Source organism: Lepidothrix coronata, unplaced genomic scaffold, assembly GCF_001604755.1.
Source record: "Lepidothrix coronata isolate B3197 unplaced genomic scaffold, Lepidothrix_coronata-1.0 Scaffold62, whole genome shotgun sequence".
Taxonomy (NCBI): Eukaryota; Metazoa; Chordata; class Aves; order Passeriformes; family Pipridae; genus Lepidothrix; species Lepidothrix coronata.
In genome coordinates this window covers 2,678,431-2,693,973 of record NW_016690242.1, presented here as the reverse complement: position 1 = coordinate 2,693,973, position 15,543 = coordinate 2,678,431, and the positions used below count along the sequence as shown (strand labels likewise).

The window sequence follows — 15,543 nt, the reverse complement described above, 5'->3', positions numbered from 1 at the left end:
TTCGAGTTGCTGTATGCTGCAGTAACGTGGTCGTTACTTCTAAATACACTGGGAGGGCAGGGGAGGAAGGTGGAAAAACTCCACTGAGCACTGAATTTTCATGTTTTTGTCTGTCACAGCCCTCGACGCGGGACTACAACCCCCAGCAGCCCCCGCGCGGCCCGGCGGCCCGTTCGCGCACCCAGCGTGCCGCGCGCGGGGCGCTGTCGTGGCGCTTGTGGGTGAATGAGGCGCGGCCCCGCCGCCGAGCCCCGCTGCGGCCCCGCCGAAGTTTCGGCCGCCTCCTCCTCATCCTCCTCCTCTTCGGCTGCCTCCTTCTCCTCCTCCCGTGGCAGGCTCTGGGCAGAACCATGAGGCGCGCGGGGCTGGGTAAGCGCGGCGGCAGGGCCGGGCTGCGCTGCCTCACGGCCAGGGCCCGGCCCCGGGGAGGGTCTGGGGCAGGTGGGGCGTGAGAGGGGCTGTGCCCGTGGGCGCAGGGCTGCAACGGAGCTCGGAAGCTTTTTTGGGGAAACGCCGTCACTCCTGCTTCTGCCTCTTTCTACCTGAGCTGGATTTACGGAGCAGCGCTGGGGTTTGTATTTATCATAGAATCATAGAATGATTTAGTCTGGAATGGACCTTAAAGATCATCTAGTTCCAATCCCCCTGCCATGGGCAGGGACACCTTCAACTAGACGGGTTGCTCAGAGCCCCGTCCAACCTGTCCTTGAACACCTCAAGCGATGGGGCGTCCACAGCTTCCCTGGGCAACCTATTCCAGTGCCACACCACCCTCACAGTAAAGAATTTTTTCTTAATATCCAGTCTAAACCTACTGTCTTTCCATTTGAACCCATTTCCCCTTCTCCTGTCACTGCATGCTCTTGTAAACAGTCTTGGCTCATTTAGCTCTGATCATGATGTTCCAACGTGGTGTTAATTTGAGCCGTGTTCCCATGGATGGACAGATTTGTCACTCTTCAGTCAAGTCCTTTCCAATTTGGAGTTGTTTTTTTTTTATTTTAGTACTTCTGTATGTTTTCCTGTTATGTTTGCGGGGGGGGGGGAACAAAAACTCCCAACTATTATAAATTTGTTACAAATATAATCTGGTGCAAATGCAGAAATCTTTGCAGAGTTCCTGCTGAGTGTTTTGAGCAGCTTAGGCCTCATTTTTCAACCAGCAGTCATGTTGATGACTGTAAGAAAACTTTGAACTCCCACGTCATGTTCTACAACCACGTGGGTGCTATGACAGCATTGTTAAGCTTAGGGGATGTTTATGCCCCAGAAGTTTATGACTTAGTTCTGGTGCTTCTTCCTAGGAAGTATTTAGAGGCAGTAAATGCCACATGGCTAAACCAAGTGTGTCTAACACCAGCTTACGTTTACTTCTACATTTTAGATTTGTGTCACGCAATGGTATTTTCATGACATAAAACAAGTCTTGGGAACACTTCTTAGTAGAGCAAGAGAGGTGTTGGGATATTTATCATAAAAAAGCGGGCATTTGATAGGGCTTAGATCTTCAGTCCTTTCCTTTGTCAGACTGACAGTTTGCTGTTGAGTATGAACTGAGAGGGATTGGACTGGAGGCCACCCAGTGCAGTGTGCTATTTCTGAAGAGGTGATGGATGTTGGTGCAAGGAGCGCTGAAGAAAGAGCATGCTTTCTTTTAGGTTGATTCTGGCAAACAATGCCTTAAGAATCATCCTGAAACTGCTTTTTAAAAAAGTCTGCTGGAAGGTCAAGCAGAAGACTTAAATGTCTGTTATCAGCTGCAGTAAAATTTTCTACTTTACCTTGACATTTCAACTGTCAGTTTAGAACTATTTTTTATGTAATAGTCTGGAAATAGAAGCTGGGCACCAGCACTTAGACTGTTGTCATCATCTACCTGGTACCTCTTTTTTAGCCTGCAGTTGTGTTATAGCCATGTCCTTATTACGTGTCAATGAGCAGTGTTGTGGGACTGCCCGTAGAACTGCCACGCTGGACTTTCTGCCCATTGTGCTTCCTATGACATTTAAAGAAGCAACCATGCCTGTTGAAAAGCTTTGGGGCAGTTGTTCATATCTGCATTGTCACAGTCCATCTAAGAATCATAGTGTTTTGGCATGAAGCTGTGTGGTGTATTAACTTGTAGACGCACTCAAAATTGTGTCACAAAATACTGTAGTTAGATGCACTTGTAAAACAGACACAAGTGAGAACAACCCTAATTCTCTAAATGATAGAATTTTAGTCAGATTTCTGTATATGACATTGGCACTTTTGATTTAAGTGGGGGGAAAAAAGGCTTCTTGACTCAATGTGGTGAAATGAAAACATATATTTCATTGCAGTCAACAACTCCCTTATGAGGAGAAGAGGAGGGGCCGGCACTGATCTCCTCTGATGACCAGTGACAGGACTGAGGGAATGGCCTGAGGCTGTGTTTAGAGGAGGTTTAGGCTGGATATTAGGAAAAGATTTTTCACCCAGAGGGTGACTGGACACTGGAACAGGCTCCCCAGGGAACTGGTCACAGCACCAAGCCTGACAGTTCTAGAAGCGTTTGGACAATGCTCTCAGGCAGATGGTGTGATTCTTGGGGTTTTCCTGTGTAGACACAGGAGCTGGACTTCGATGACCCTTGTGTATCCCTTTCAATTGAGAATATTCTGTCATTCTGTGATTCAGTCTTGTTGAGGATCTGTCATTAGCTTAACTTGTAGAGTAACAATTTACAAGTACAAATTAAAAAATTGTCATTACTTAGATTTAAGGAATGGCTTCATGGGTTCATAAAATGATATCTATTGTCAGAATAGCATTGTAATTCTATTTTAAAATATTAATATTATGTATGCCAAGCACACAATGAAATGATTTGTAATGGAGTTTTCTCTGTGATTGGGATTGGTGTCTCTCTTCTCACCCTTTTTCCTCAAAAAGAAAAAAACCTCCACAAACACAAAAATCCTTACAGCATATTTAAAGTGCAATCAAAGGCATTCAATTTTAGTGTGCCATTCTGGCTAGCTATATAAGTATATATTAATGTTATAAATGGATTGTTAGTTGAATTAATCTAGTGGGATCTTTGTCATAAAGCTTGTAGTAGTTCTTTTCTGTTTGCATTTCTAAGTCTTGATCTCTCTTCATTTTTTTCAAATCTTAGATTTGAGGTCTAAGACTGATTTTTGTCCTGACTGGATGTGGCTTTAATTTTCCAGTGCCTATGCTGCTGTCCAGCTGCTGTCTGTAGGAAATCTTTATTAGAGGTTGGAGGAAGTGAATGTGTGGAGCTGAGCAGCTTTCACTCCTTTCTGCCGTGCATACTCTGCTGCCTCAGTTGTCTGGATGACAGTCCTGAATCTCCATCACCCAAAACGCCCAGGCAGGAGTGGGAATAGAACTGCAGAATGGTGACTGAAACAGAAATGCTCTGCTCAGAGGCCTGGCTTCTGCTCTCAGGTCTTGTTTGTAGAGAAACTCATGTAAGGATCAGAGTATGGTTTTTCCTTTAAATATGTAATCAAGTGATATTTGTCTTTGTTAGAGGATGGTCTCAACTCTCCTATTTTCAGTTTGGTTTCCCACATGTAGTGGCCTCAATGCTTCCTTCACATCTCTGTGTAATGCCTGGGTTGATTCCATAGAACTCATCTGAAAACACTGTCAGGAGAAAAATTTGATAGTGCTAAATTACAGCCATTCTCAGTTTTTCTTCTTTTATTTGCATATTGAAAGGTAACTTTCACATTTGGAAAAGGTAACTTACACATTTGAGTCTCTGTCTCAGGAGCAGGCAAATCACTTGTTCCAATGGTGTTTTCTGTCTCTAACTACAGACTGTTGTGTTTACAGGTGAGGGAGCACCTGCAGGTAACTATGGCTATACCAGCAGTGGATACAGTGTTTATGAAGAAGAGAATGACAGGTTAACAGAAAGTCTGCGTACGAAAGTCAGTGCCATTAAGTCGGTACGTATTTAATTACAGTGATATTGTCACATTTATTGAATTAAATTATATGAATCAGTGAAGCAGTAGACTTAGTTTAAAACATAAATTTAATACTGTGGTGAGTTAACCATGGCTGGATGCCAGGTGCCCACCAAAGCTGCTCTGTCACTCCTCTCCTCAGGTGGATGGGGACATAAAAATAAGACAAAAGACTCATGTGTTAAGGGCGGGGAGAGATCACTCACCAGTTACCATCATGGGCAAAACAAACTCGACTTGGGGAAATTAATTTAATTTATTGACAGTCAAATCAGTAGGGTCATGAGAAATAAAACCAAATCTTAAAATGCCTTCACCCTACCCCTCCCTTCTTCCTGGCCTCAGCTTCCTCCCCCTCTCCAATGCAGAGGGACAGGGAATGAGAGTTGCAGTTTGTTCATCACACATTGTCTCTGCCACTCCTTCCTCCTCGCACTCTTGCCCTGCTCCAGGGTGGGGTCCTCCTATGGGAGACAGTCCTCCATGAATTTCTCTAACATGGGTCCTTTCCACGGGCTTTAGTTCTGCACTGACTGTTCAGCGTGGGTCCTTCACTAATTGTTCCGATGTGGGTCCCTTTCATGGGATGCAGTCCCTCAGGAACAGGCTGTTCCAAGGTGGGTCCCTCACGGGGTCACAACTCCTGACAGTACACCTGCTCCAGCTTGGGCTCCTCTCTCCTTGGAAACACAGGTCCTGCCAGGAGCCTGCTCCAGTGTCGCCTTCCTACAGGTCACAGCCTCCTTTGGCATCCACCTGCTCTGGCCTGGGGTCCTCCATGGGCTGCAGGTGGATCTCTGCTCCACTGTGGACCTCCATGGCTGCAAGTGGACAGCCTGCTTCACCATGATCTGCACCATGGTCTTCAGGGGAATCTTTGCTCTGGTGCCTGGAGCACCTCCTCCTGCTTCTTCTCTGGCCTTGGTGTCTGCAGTGATCTTTCTCCCACATGTTCTCACTCCTCTCTATGCAATTGGTCTTTTGCAGTTTTTTTGCCCTTCTTAACTATGTTATCCCAGAGGTGGTACCACTGTTTCTGATGGGCACTGCCCTGACCAGTCATGAGTCTCTCTTGGAGCAGCTGACATTTGCCCTTTTGGACATTGGGGAAACTTCTGGCAGCTTCTCACAGAAGCCACCCCTGTAGCCCCCCCCCCAGTACCAAAAGTTTTCAAAAGTTTCCAAACCCAACACAAATACAAGAAATAATTAATGTCAGCCAGGATGCACAATTATTCCTGTGTAAAACTGATTCTTTCTTTAATTAGTTTTTTAAGCTAGAGATGTCCTTTTTTGTCTACCTTGAGCACACCTGTGGTTTAACTTATGGCTTACTGTCCTACAGAATGAATTACTATCCCTGCAGAATCTAAAATCTTTGAGTTTAGGTCAGTAACCCTGTTTCATTTAAGAAAATGGACTACTACTTTTTGGTCTTAGCTCACCGGTTTCTGCTGTATCTGCTTATAAATGTGTAATGTGAAAACTGCTCTTAGAAACACCATGCTAATATCCTCTGAAGAAGTTGTTCTAATGATTCGGATTCCTTCCAGAGACTGAGGACTTCTTTCAAACAAGTCTAACTGAAAGACAGCTCTGTGATTAAAATTATGTCAGTTTCTTGTTCTTAAAAACTACAAATTTTGTCAAATACATTCTTTGCAATAGGTACTGTTTCTACATGTAGAGTACAACCTAATGAATTCTTCCCATTGAAATTCTGAACTCAAAGTTCTATTGCTAATACTGCTGCTTAAATGTAATTTGTTTAGTCTCAACTAGAAACTAAAACAGATTTAGAATAAAAATTTAGAATAAGTTAAGGGGGTAAAAAGAAAAGTTTTGACCTTTGTTAGCAGATTTTATTTCTTGTCTTCTTCTTGATATGTTACATTTCAAAATCGATGTATGTCAACAGTGCAGTTGGCAGTGCCCCAAGGAGCAGCACATGTGCTCTTTCTGCAGTTGCATCTTTTAGTGCAACATAATAATCTTGGCGTATGGAGTAATCTTCGTATAATCTTCCCAAAAGCCTCATGTAAAATCAGTTTCACTCTTGCTTTACTATAGATTGCACTGAAATGCAGCAGTAAGAAATAATGAGATTCAGACTGTGACACATAAAACCAAATGTGTTCAGTCTAATCCAAAGCATGGGGGCCTGGAGCACATTTCCCTCCATTCTAGGAGTTGAGCTGGTTGTTCAAGGCCAGTGTGCTGCTAAGAACTGTGGCAGAGGAAAAGCTGCTAAAAATTAGGATCAGTGTCAGTTCTCCCTTATTTGATTCCAGAGCTGCTTTTAAGCCAAGGCTCTTCTGGCTGGCTCCTGTCTTTGAGATGTTGCAGCTGTGTTGCAGCTCCATCTGTGCCTGGTTTCATATCTCCCTGATTCCAACCCTTAGCCAGGTTCACTTTGTGGCTTGACCTTGGACTGTCTTGGGCTGCTCACCAGGCTGTTGCTGGCCCTGGTCACGATCTCAGGACTGACTCTCCCTGGCCTGTGCAGCTTTCCTCTTGGTCCTGTGGCTCCCTTGCTGTGAGGAGGGCTAGACAAGTTCACTAAAGAAAATCCCATTTATAGCATAACAGGAATTTGTCAAAAGAGACGCTTTAGCAGGTTACATGTGTCAGCTTGGGCTACACTGAGTCAAATGGGTGCTCATGGTCCTTTCTGCTGTGTGCCAGCAGTTTTAACAGTTGTTCCAGGAAATGGGCAATTGCTACTTTAGACTTGACTAGATCTTGAATTTTTGAAAGTGCATGCAATAATTCTAATAAGACATTATCTGGAAGAGGACCATTGAGCACATTCTGTGACTCTTTAGACTCACCTGATGAAAAATCTTTTCTTATGAGTTATTGATAGAATACTATGCATGTTATTTTGTTTTTTGAAAATATCAGGTACTGTTTTCACATTTTTCCTGGGGAAATGCTAGTCATGTTATGTATTTTAGACTGGGTTCTCTAATCTATGTATAACTGATTACTCATGCTTCATACTTTTTGGTGTTTTTTAACAGCTTTCCATTGAAATTGGAACAGAAGTTAAAAACCAAAATAAAATGCTATCAGAAATGGTAAGTATGTGGTAACTAAATTTCTTCAAATACAGGGCAGGACTGAGAAGTTAGTAATGTAAAGCATTCTGGTTTTTAGTATGAACATTTTTATTAAAATGTTGACAGCTTATTGACTGTAACACGTGACTGATTTGGTAACAGTATTTCTGTTCAAAAAGATAAGATGTGCAAATATGTTGCTTTCAAGGCACAACCAAGGCCTTTTTACTTCAGACGTGACTATTGATTTTCAATTAGAAAATGTATAGTACTATTAAAGAGGCAGTTCTATATTTAATTGTATTCAAGAATAGAAGAAGGAAGCAAAAAAATTAGAAAGTCAGAAATGCCTTTTTTTCTTGCACTTTGCTTTGGCTTGGGGAAAAAACAAGTTTTTCGTGGTTAATTTTTGCCTCTAAAATAATTTTAGTTTTGGAAATTTTGAAAAAACAAGGAAAACTACACTTAGCGAGCTGTAAGGGTATTTCTTTTCTCAGAGTAACCTGGTTTTTATTGCTTTGTTTGCTTGTTGTTTTTTTTAAATGTAGGAGAATGATTTCGACTCTACAGGTGGACTTTTAGGTGCAACTATGGGCAGACTGAGAACACTCTCCAGAGGAAGCCAGACAAAGCTATTATGTTATATGATGCTCTTTTCATTGTTTGTTTTTTTTGTAATATACTGGATTATTAAACTGAGGTGATGCACGGTACCTCTGGTTTACATTGTGTAATTTCAACTACAGTCTTAATTAATGAAGACATTGATCTAAAGTGGCATATTCTGTTGATAAAAAATGGTGAAATTGTTCTAAATTGCATTAACTATTAATGCAATGGTATATATAGTTTTCTTAATATGTCAGAATTTTTCCCATCATCCCTTGTTTTGGGGGGGATTGATTGTAAATACACAGAAAGTGCATAGTAGGTGGCTTTTTTTAAGGGAAAATAGTTTTTAGAATTGATTTTAAAAATACAGAAAACAAGGGGTTTTCGAATATGAAGTAATTGCAGAATTACAAGGCTTTCTCTTTCATTCTGCACCTTGCTCTAAATTAGAGCTCCAGTTTTGGGCATGTATTAATTTCTAGATTGCAAAAGCAATTGGTTTTATCTGTGGATTTTTAAAAGGCTGGCCTGAAGCTAACAAATGTAAAAGTGGTACCACCAAAAATTACTTTTGTGGCTAGATCTGATAGTGTTTAAGTAGCTTAAACTGTGTGCTTAAATGGTATTTTGGGGAGAAGTTAACTTAAAACTGGATTTTATTTTTTAATTCAAATGTGACAAATCATGCTTACACATCTCTTTTAAGCAAATGCCTTTGATCATTGGGATCAATTGGTATGGACACAGTACAAATGTTTTCTTTATATTTAAAGTATCAGAACTTAATGATTCCATTGAATCACAAACTTTTATCATTAGGATGTTTACTTTTCAATTTGTGATGGTCCCTAGATCTACACTGCATGATGCCTGAAATATAAGGGCAAATATTTTGAATTTTATATTAAAGTAAGTTATGATGCACCTGTTGGAGGTGCAGTCACAGTAAGGTTTTTTTATTTTGAAGACTTAGCTTTGGCTCACCAAATAGTTTCTAATCGTTGAAGCTATTATATTAGTGAGTTTAATGTACAAAAAAATTAAGTTTCCTAGATATTCAAGTTGTATCTACAATTTTTGAAAGACTTTTCTAGAAATACTGTATAATGTGTTGCCATTAATAACTAATTATGAAGTGTCAAATAAAGTGTGTTGTAGTATTATTCTAGCTAGTGTTGTTCATATACATTCTTCTCTATTGTAGAATACCTGTATAATTTTTGGAAATGGTGCTGCATTTAAGGGGCAATTTTTTTTTTTTAAATCTATAATACAGGCTGTCTCTTCTGGCTTAAATGACTGTTTTAGGAAGAGTTTAAGTAATTACACGCAATTTTCATATTAACACGTTTAATATTTTTCTTTAATAATTACGCACAAAACATGATACTTTGCTGCTGAAGTTCAGGCCTCCAAAATCTTCAGATACAATTAAAGAGTTGTTTATGGAATTCTGCAAATAAAAATCAACCACTACTCTCATCACCAAACATCCATGACAGAGTTGATGTGAACTTGGCAAAGATGACACAGCTCATTGTCATGATTGCTTGCTAAAAGTGAAAGATAGGGAAGGTACCTGTAATTGAGAGCAAAGGCACTGTTCTAGTATTTGGACATGGCAGAGAATCATTTGTGCCTTAATTACAGGTCTTAAAAGCAAAGCTACGCTGAAGTTAGATTAAACTACTAATGAAATCGTAGCTGTATCCATATAGAAGTTCTGTTTCTTAATTGGTGGCATAGATGCTCTAAAATGTAGATAAAGTTTGATTAAAGAACACATTTTTTCTGTGTGCTTAGCATGGATCCTTGAAAAACTTCAGTAACCTACTGAAAAAATGGAAAAATACCTTGCAGGAGGCTGCATTCTCTCAGGCTGCTCTATATCAACAGAATTTTGACATTGGAGAACACATAGAATGGTAATGCTGAAAGACCTGGATGTGCATTTTGATGACAAAATTACCATTAAGTTTTCTACTCAAAATGTACTGGCTGTTTACCTTCAGTGTGCAGCACGAGCCATGCTCTTGCTGTCCTAATTTTCCAGAAAGAGTGGAGCTGTTTCACTTGCTTGGAAGTATTTCCATGTATTTGCATATGATGGAAAGCATGGTTTCATCTGTCCCACCTCCTATTGACATCAATCTCAAGTCTCTGTAGAAATATAAAGAGTAGATTTAAACATGTGCATGCTATTCTGATGGTTTTCTGCTGGGAAACCTGATGAGATTACCTTCATGTGTCATACTAATTCCAGATGCCTGCAGAACACCTCATCCACTGCCTCCTCCTGGGGAGGTGGTCTGTGATACTTCCCTCAATATCCCTGCTGGTCCTCTCCCAAAGCGGTAGGTGCCTAAACCTGCAGTTGAATTTTAAGAGGGGAGGGAGTTTTTCCAGGGCCAGCAGCAAAAAGTGTTGCAGCCCTTAACTTTGATGAACTGTGTGGTAAATAAGAGTCAATCAGTACACGAGAATCGTACAGAGAGGGTACAATTTTCATTCAGGTTTTTTAACCAGTAAGCATCCTGGTCTCCCTAATGGCTAATGTGAGACCTAGCAGAACACAGATATATTATATAGCGGTATAGTGTTGTATAGTATTCTAGTTTAGTTTTATATAGTCTGTAAATCTGCTGTGCTTTAAAAAGGAATGGCTGCTCCAGGAATATTTGCTTTCAGTTTGATATATCTAATCACAGTCATTTAAAACCTGCCATTAACATCACTGAGTCATCCCTAACAGTATTGCCTAAATTTCCTGTGCTAGCCAGATTGCAAAATGCTGCAACCTCAAGCAACTTTACTCACAAATTTCTTTTCTCCTTTGGGGAGAATTAAAAACCACCATCGTCAACAAAAAAACCTACCAAAACAGTTCTAAACTACTTCTACTTAATAATCTGAAGATTCCCCACCTTCCTACAGGCCTTGTTGAAGGCTGCGGAGCTGGAACAGCGGTAGGTTACTTGTTCTTAGTGCTGCAGTGTTGTCTGCTTTGTCAAGCTGCAGAAAGCCCCTGCCCATGCTCAGCATTTTGCATCTTCACTGTAGCACCAGCAAGTAACTAATCCTTAGGACTCCTCTGTGATGCCGGTAAGAATCCTCCATTTGCAGCAGGAGTCCTGGACACGTGGCTTGTTTATAAGATGTTAGAAATGGGCAGTGGTTTTGGTGGTGTGTGTGACAGAAAAGTCAGGTTGTCATGTATAAAGACACGTTTTAAAAAAATAAAACACCTTTCACATATGTTTTGTGCATGTGTGTGTCTTTACAAAGTTGCTAGTAATTATGTTTTTGTAGGAGTGAGATAAGGAGTATTTCTTATATAATCTACAGAGAAGTGACTAATGGTGATCTCTCTCCTGGGGAGACAGGGTGGAAGGTTTCTCCTAATTTAACCAGATCAAGATGACAAAAGACTCAAGTGATTTTTAATCTAGCAACCCTCTTCTGGGAAAGAGGCTTTCAGAATAAGAAAACAAAATCATAGGACCAGCTATCCTGCCAGGAACTGCAAGGAAGCCGGGAAAGAGGACATAGTAAAGTAAGCTTTTATATCAGCTATTTATTGTATGCTTTTGGTTTGATAGTTTATATTATATCAATAATGCATAGTTAATATGGCACATAAATATTTTAATACCTATAAATATTAGAACTTAATTGCTTTACTTAAGCTACCTCTAGAATCTTTCCTGGCACAGTGACACTTTGCTTTCTGATTTCTCCATCGCCTTGTTACTGCCTCATGACAGAGCAGCAAGTCCTGCTCTACTACAGCCCCACTGAGGTGAGCACCGACCTGTCATGGCTTCACCCTGACCAAGGACAGTTAGGAACCAGCCTGCAATACACCATGCAGTTTTGTGAAGGTGTCATTGTGAGGAACCAAACCTCTAGCTGCTTGTTGAATGCTGAGAGAATGGGAGTTAGCCTGAGGAAAGAGAAAAATCCAGCTACTGTGTTCTATCCCTCTAAAACACTCCCTGCAAAGAGTTTCTTCTCATTCGGGAAATGCCATGCATCTGATACTATAGATTATAAGACTTATCCTAGTCAACCAAATCAAGAGATGTAAATGTTAAAAAAGTAATCCAACTTTTTGACAGAGAAAAAATTCTTAAAAGCCAAGTTAAAAAACTGCACTTATGAGGGAGCGTAAGGAGCCATTCCCACTCAATCCAGGTTATCAATGATTTCTAGTTATGTAGCAAAAAGAACCCTCTGTGTTGTCAAATCATGTTTCCCATCTCCATAGGTAATGTCATATAGCCTTCAGAAATGTGTCAAGCACTGCTTTGAGGAGAAAAAACAAGCTCCCTTTAATCTTGGACTATCCTAATTTGAAGGCTGTCAGATAACAAAGTTATTCTAATGATTAGGAACCCTCTAATTTACAGCCTGGATGTGTTTCTGAGTAGTATAATCCAATACAGTCTGCAGTTTAACATAACTCTGTTGGCTGTTGTTGACCCCTCTGCGTTCTGAGGGCCATTCAGCCTTTGCTTTGCACAAGCTAAGCCATGTCCATTACACTGCCTGTAAAGCAAGCAGCAAGTTTTGGTGACTCGAGCCCTGGTTTTCCCTAGTAGCCTGCCTTCATGGCAGTAGTCCCTCAGGAGTGGTGCTCTCTGCTTCCCTCCAATGGTTAGGAGGCCATTGGTAAATCCATACCAAGGTTTATGTGGCTTAGAGTAGCACTGCTTCCCAGAAGGACATTTTTTACACTGCTTCTTTTCAGCACAAATTGCACTTGATTACAAAATGTTTACCCTTTTTTTCTCAACAATTACTATTTTTAGGTTGCATTACTGGCAAGATTTTTCTCCACAAAATATACTGATGCACCCTCAAGCTTAATATTTTGTGATTTCTTCAATTTTCAGACTCAGCTAGTTTGCCTATAGGCTGTCCAAATCAAGCAGAATCTAAAGGAGACTGATCCACAGGGAGAAGTTTGAGCTGATGCCACTCAGTACAGCAGGTCTCTGGCCAGGCTGCCACAGCCCAGACACCCGAGGCTGTGCCTGCTAGTTCCCATGGCCCTGCTCTTTCCATTTAGGGACATTCTGAAGACCTAGCTGAAGAAATGGGCATCACCTTGGCCTGCTCTGGAGTGTAGCTCTGCTGTAAAGTCATCACTGTACAGTTGCTTGCTTTGATTTGCCATCTTAGAGCTAGGTGTCATGTGCTTTATCTCCTAAATTCCCTGTCAAGATACTCATAAAAGTTAAACAAAGTGGTAGACAGGCATCTGTCTGTCTCAAAGCCTCTGCAGAAAAAGGCTGAAACTACAGATTTTGTTTCACAGATGACAGAAACTGATATTAAGCCTTATCTCAACAATTAGCTACAGACTTCAAAGCAAATTGTTTTTGTCAGCAGAAATGGATGGATAGGTTTCATTTTGTTTGGTACAACCATAAATGGTTATAATGACAAAAACTGATTAAAAAACCCCAATTGTCTAGACTCACTCAAGTTTAGAGATTCTTTGTAAAGAAAGACTAGAAACAACAAAATAAAATGAATAAAATATTTCAAATTACTTTTTAAATATGTGAAGGATACAAAACCAGAAGGAAATCATTACTTATAAAAAAATCCACTTAAAACTGTACAGAAGTTTGTTTTTTTAACTATCCTCAGTTACAGGTAGAACTTCATATTGCAATAACAGGGGAAAATTGAAATCTGTTTGTTCTGCAGCTGTGTGCATTTGCAATGCTACTTACACTTCTATTTCACATGAATAGTCAATATTTTTCACTGCTGCTTTCTTGATTCTTTCACAATGCAGCAAGTAAAGAAATGGTAGCATTCTCCCCATCACAGCCCACAAGAGTAAAACTTGTAAGAACTGGCAGCAGTTAGACATGGTGATTAGTAACATTAGTCACAATCTTAATTTAAAAAAAAAAATCAACTCTTTTAAGAAGGCCACACAAGTTCTTCCTATAACAATTGAAGTGTACATAATTAGTATTATAATCACTATTAGATCACTACCTGAAATTTTTAAAAACTCTTTAAATTGGAAAAATTGCAATAAACTTGCTACTAGAAGGTTTCTTCCCTTTGATCTCTCATAAACTGGGGTTTTCATATAGATGATGGGTTTGTTCAATAACTGATTTTTCCCAAGTCATGATGGCTTTGAGGCCTTTCAGACAAGGGAGAGAAAAATAAACAATCATGACTCCAGGCTAGTGCTCTCCTTCTCTAGAATCCTGCTAGTAGGGTATATACTGGAAAGTCCATTCTTCATGGTTTTAATATTGGCTTTTATATTGGCTTTTATTTTTCTATGATACCCTTTGATATTTGGGCTCTAAACTTTTTTAAAAAAACCCATTCTCCTTATCAGAATTCATACAACTGAAAATAAACATTTACATATATAAAATCAGCCCCAGTATAGACACCTACATGGTGAAGCAGCTCTCTTTATGCCTTCTAGAGAATACTGCACTTAAGAAATGTCAGTTTTTCTACAAGGTTTAGAATACTCATGATTAAAATTACAGAAATGAATAAAGTAATCTGGCAAACAGTTTTGTTCCATTTCTGTTAATTATCTCTGTCCGACAGTAATAACTAAAATTCAAAGACTTCATGCACTAACCATGCATTGTGCTGTGTGTTCTTTCAGAAGTTTTTGAGCCCAACATGTCAAAGACTATGCAACATTTCCTTGGAAACTTTGTGAGGATTATGCTACAAAAATATTTGTGCATTAGGACTAGATGTCATGCTGTGCAGTTTTACTGCTACTACTTAAGAAATATCACAGTGACGTGAATGGTTACTCAAACTGCTGTACTGAAAAGAACAGATTTGGGAAAGTTGCTGCATTGCTTATCGTTACAGATTAACAAGATTCTCACTTGAACTTGTAATTGTTTATTTAGGTAATACTCTACTTGTCCTTTCCTGGACCTTTGGTTACTCAATGATGGAATTTTACTGATTCACAGAACAGTTTAGAGTATAAATATCTTATCCACCTTCAGCCTCATTTATAAAGGTGTTTGTGTTAGAGGCAGAAAGATACATTTCTTTAGCCAGCTGATCATGTATACCAATAGGAAACATTCTGGATTTCTCCTCAAGAAAAATGTGACTGTGCTGGTGTACTTGGAAACCACTCTGGAATCCACAGAGAAAACCTCTGCTCACAGTTAGCAATGCTATGCTGGGCTAGGAAATCTTAAGACAAAGCTATATATAAGCACATACACATTAATCTGTACAGACTACAACATTTACAGTAAGTGCTTCAAGACAGAGATTCATTTTATTCAGAGTGCCTACTGCAGTAGCTTTTAACACCTCCATCACCGGGGACCATTAGCTGTTAATAGAGGCTGTGAATAACATAACTAAGAAAAACCATCATAATGAAAGCTGGCTTAAAACCACCACCATAAAACAGTCTGTACCTTCACTAGGAAATTTCAGGAATCCACAAGTCAAAAAATGTTGAGGTTCTCTCTGATTTACTACAATGGCATTCTTATTCATAAAATGCTATTAAAAATAGAAAAAGTAACTCAACCTTCTAAGAAGAAACAAGGTTTTTGCAGATTTTTTTGAGTGTTCTGCTCTCACTTTACACAGATACATTTACCAAAACTTTCAACTAGCTAAACCACTTATTTTGCTAACCTTTGATTAGGTATTTTGTATGTAAGGGCTGAGTGCAAGAAAATTCAAGTTGCATTTTGGTCCATCTACAGAACATAAGACACTGGAGCCAGAACTTTCCTGAAGCTACCAAGAAAGCTGTTTGCTTAGAGAGAATTATGCTCTAAGTAGATATAGAGTAAAATTTGAAGGGACTTCAATTAATTTGCAAAAAGGCCTCTGTACCATTTTAATGGTCTAACAAC

At 39.8% G+C, this 15,543-nt stretch overlaps 2 protein-coding genes across 3 annotated transcripts in view; one reads left to right on the top strand and one right to left on the bottom strand.

Annotated features, from left to right (window-relative positions):
- Positions 1-207: 207 nt before the first annotated feature.
- Positions 208-8,805, top strand: BET1 (Bet1 golgi vesicular membrane trafficking protein). The gene is made up of 4 exons (XM_017817726.1): positions 208-369; positions 3,832-3,947; positions 6,992-7,048; positions 7,579-8,805. The coding sequence occupies exons 1-4, from the start codon at positions 351-353 to the stop codon at positions 7,732-7,734; spliced, it is 348 nt and encodes a 115-aa protein (XP_017673215.1). The 5' UTR covers positions 208-350; the 3' UTR covers positions 7,735-8,805.
- Positions 8,806-8,975: 170 nt separating this feature from the next.
- Positions 8,976-15,543, bottom strand: part of LOC108498702 (probable acyl-CoA dehydrogenase 6) — a 78,400-nt gene continuing 71,832 nt past the window's right edge. Inside the window, exons 9-10 of one of the 2 annotated variants that reach the window (XR_001875271.1) lie at positions 9,649-9,802; positions 8,976-9,221 (exon numbers count right to left, since the gene is read on the bottom strand). Coding sequence is in view for 1 of the 2 variants with exons in the window: in XM_017817725.1 (XP_017673214.1) it covers positions 9,712-9,802 (91 nt within the window). In the remaining variant the exon portion in view is untranslated. Of the gene's footprint in view, positions 9,803-15,543 lie in introns of both variants that reach the window. The other variant, XM_017817725.1, reaches the window with a different exon arrangement.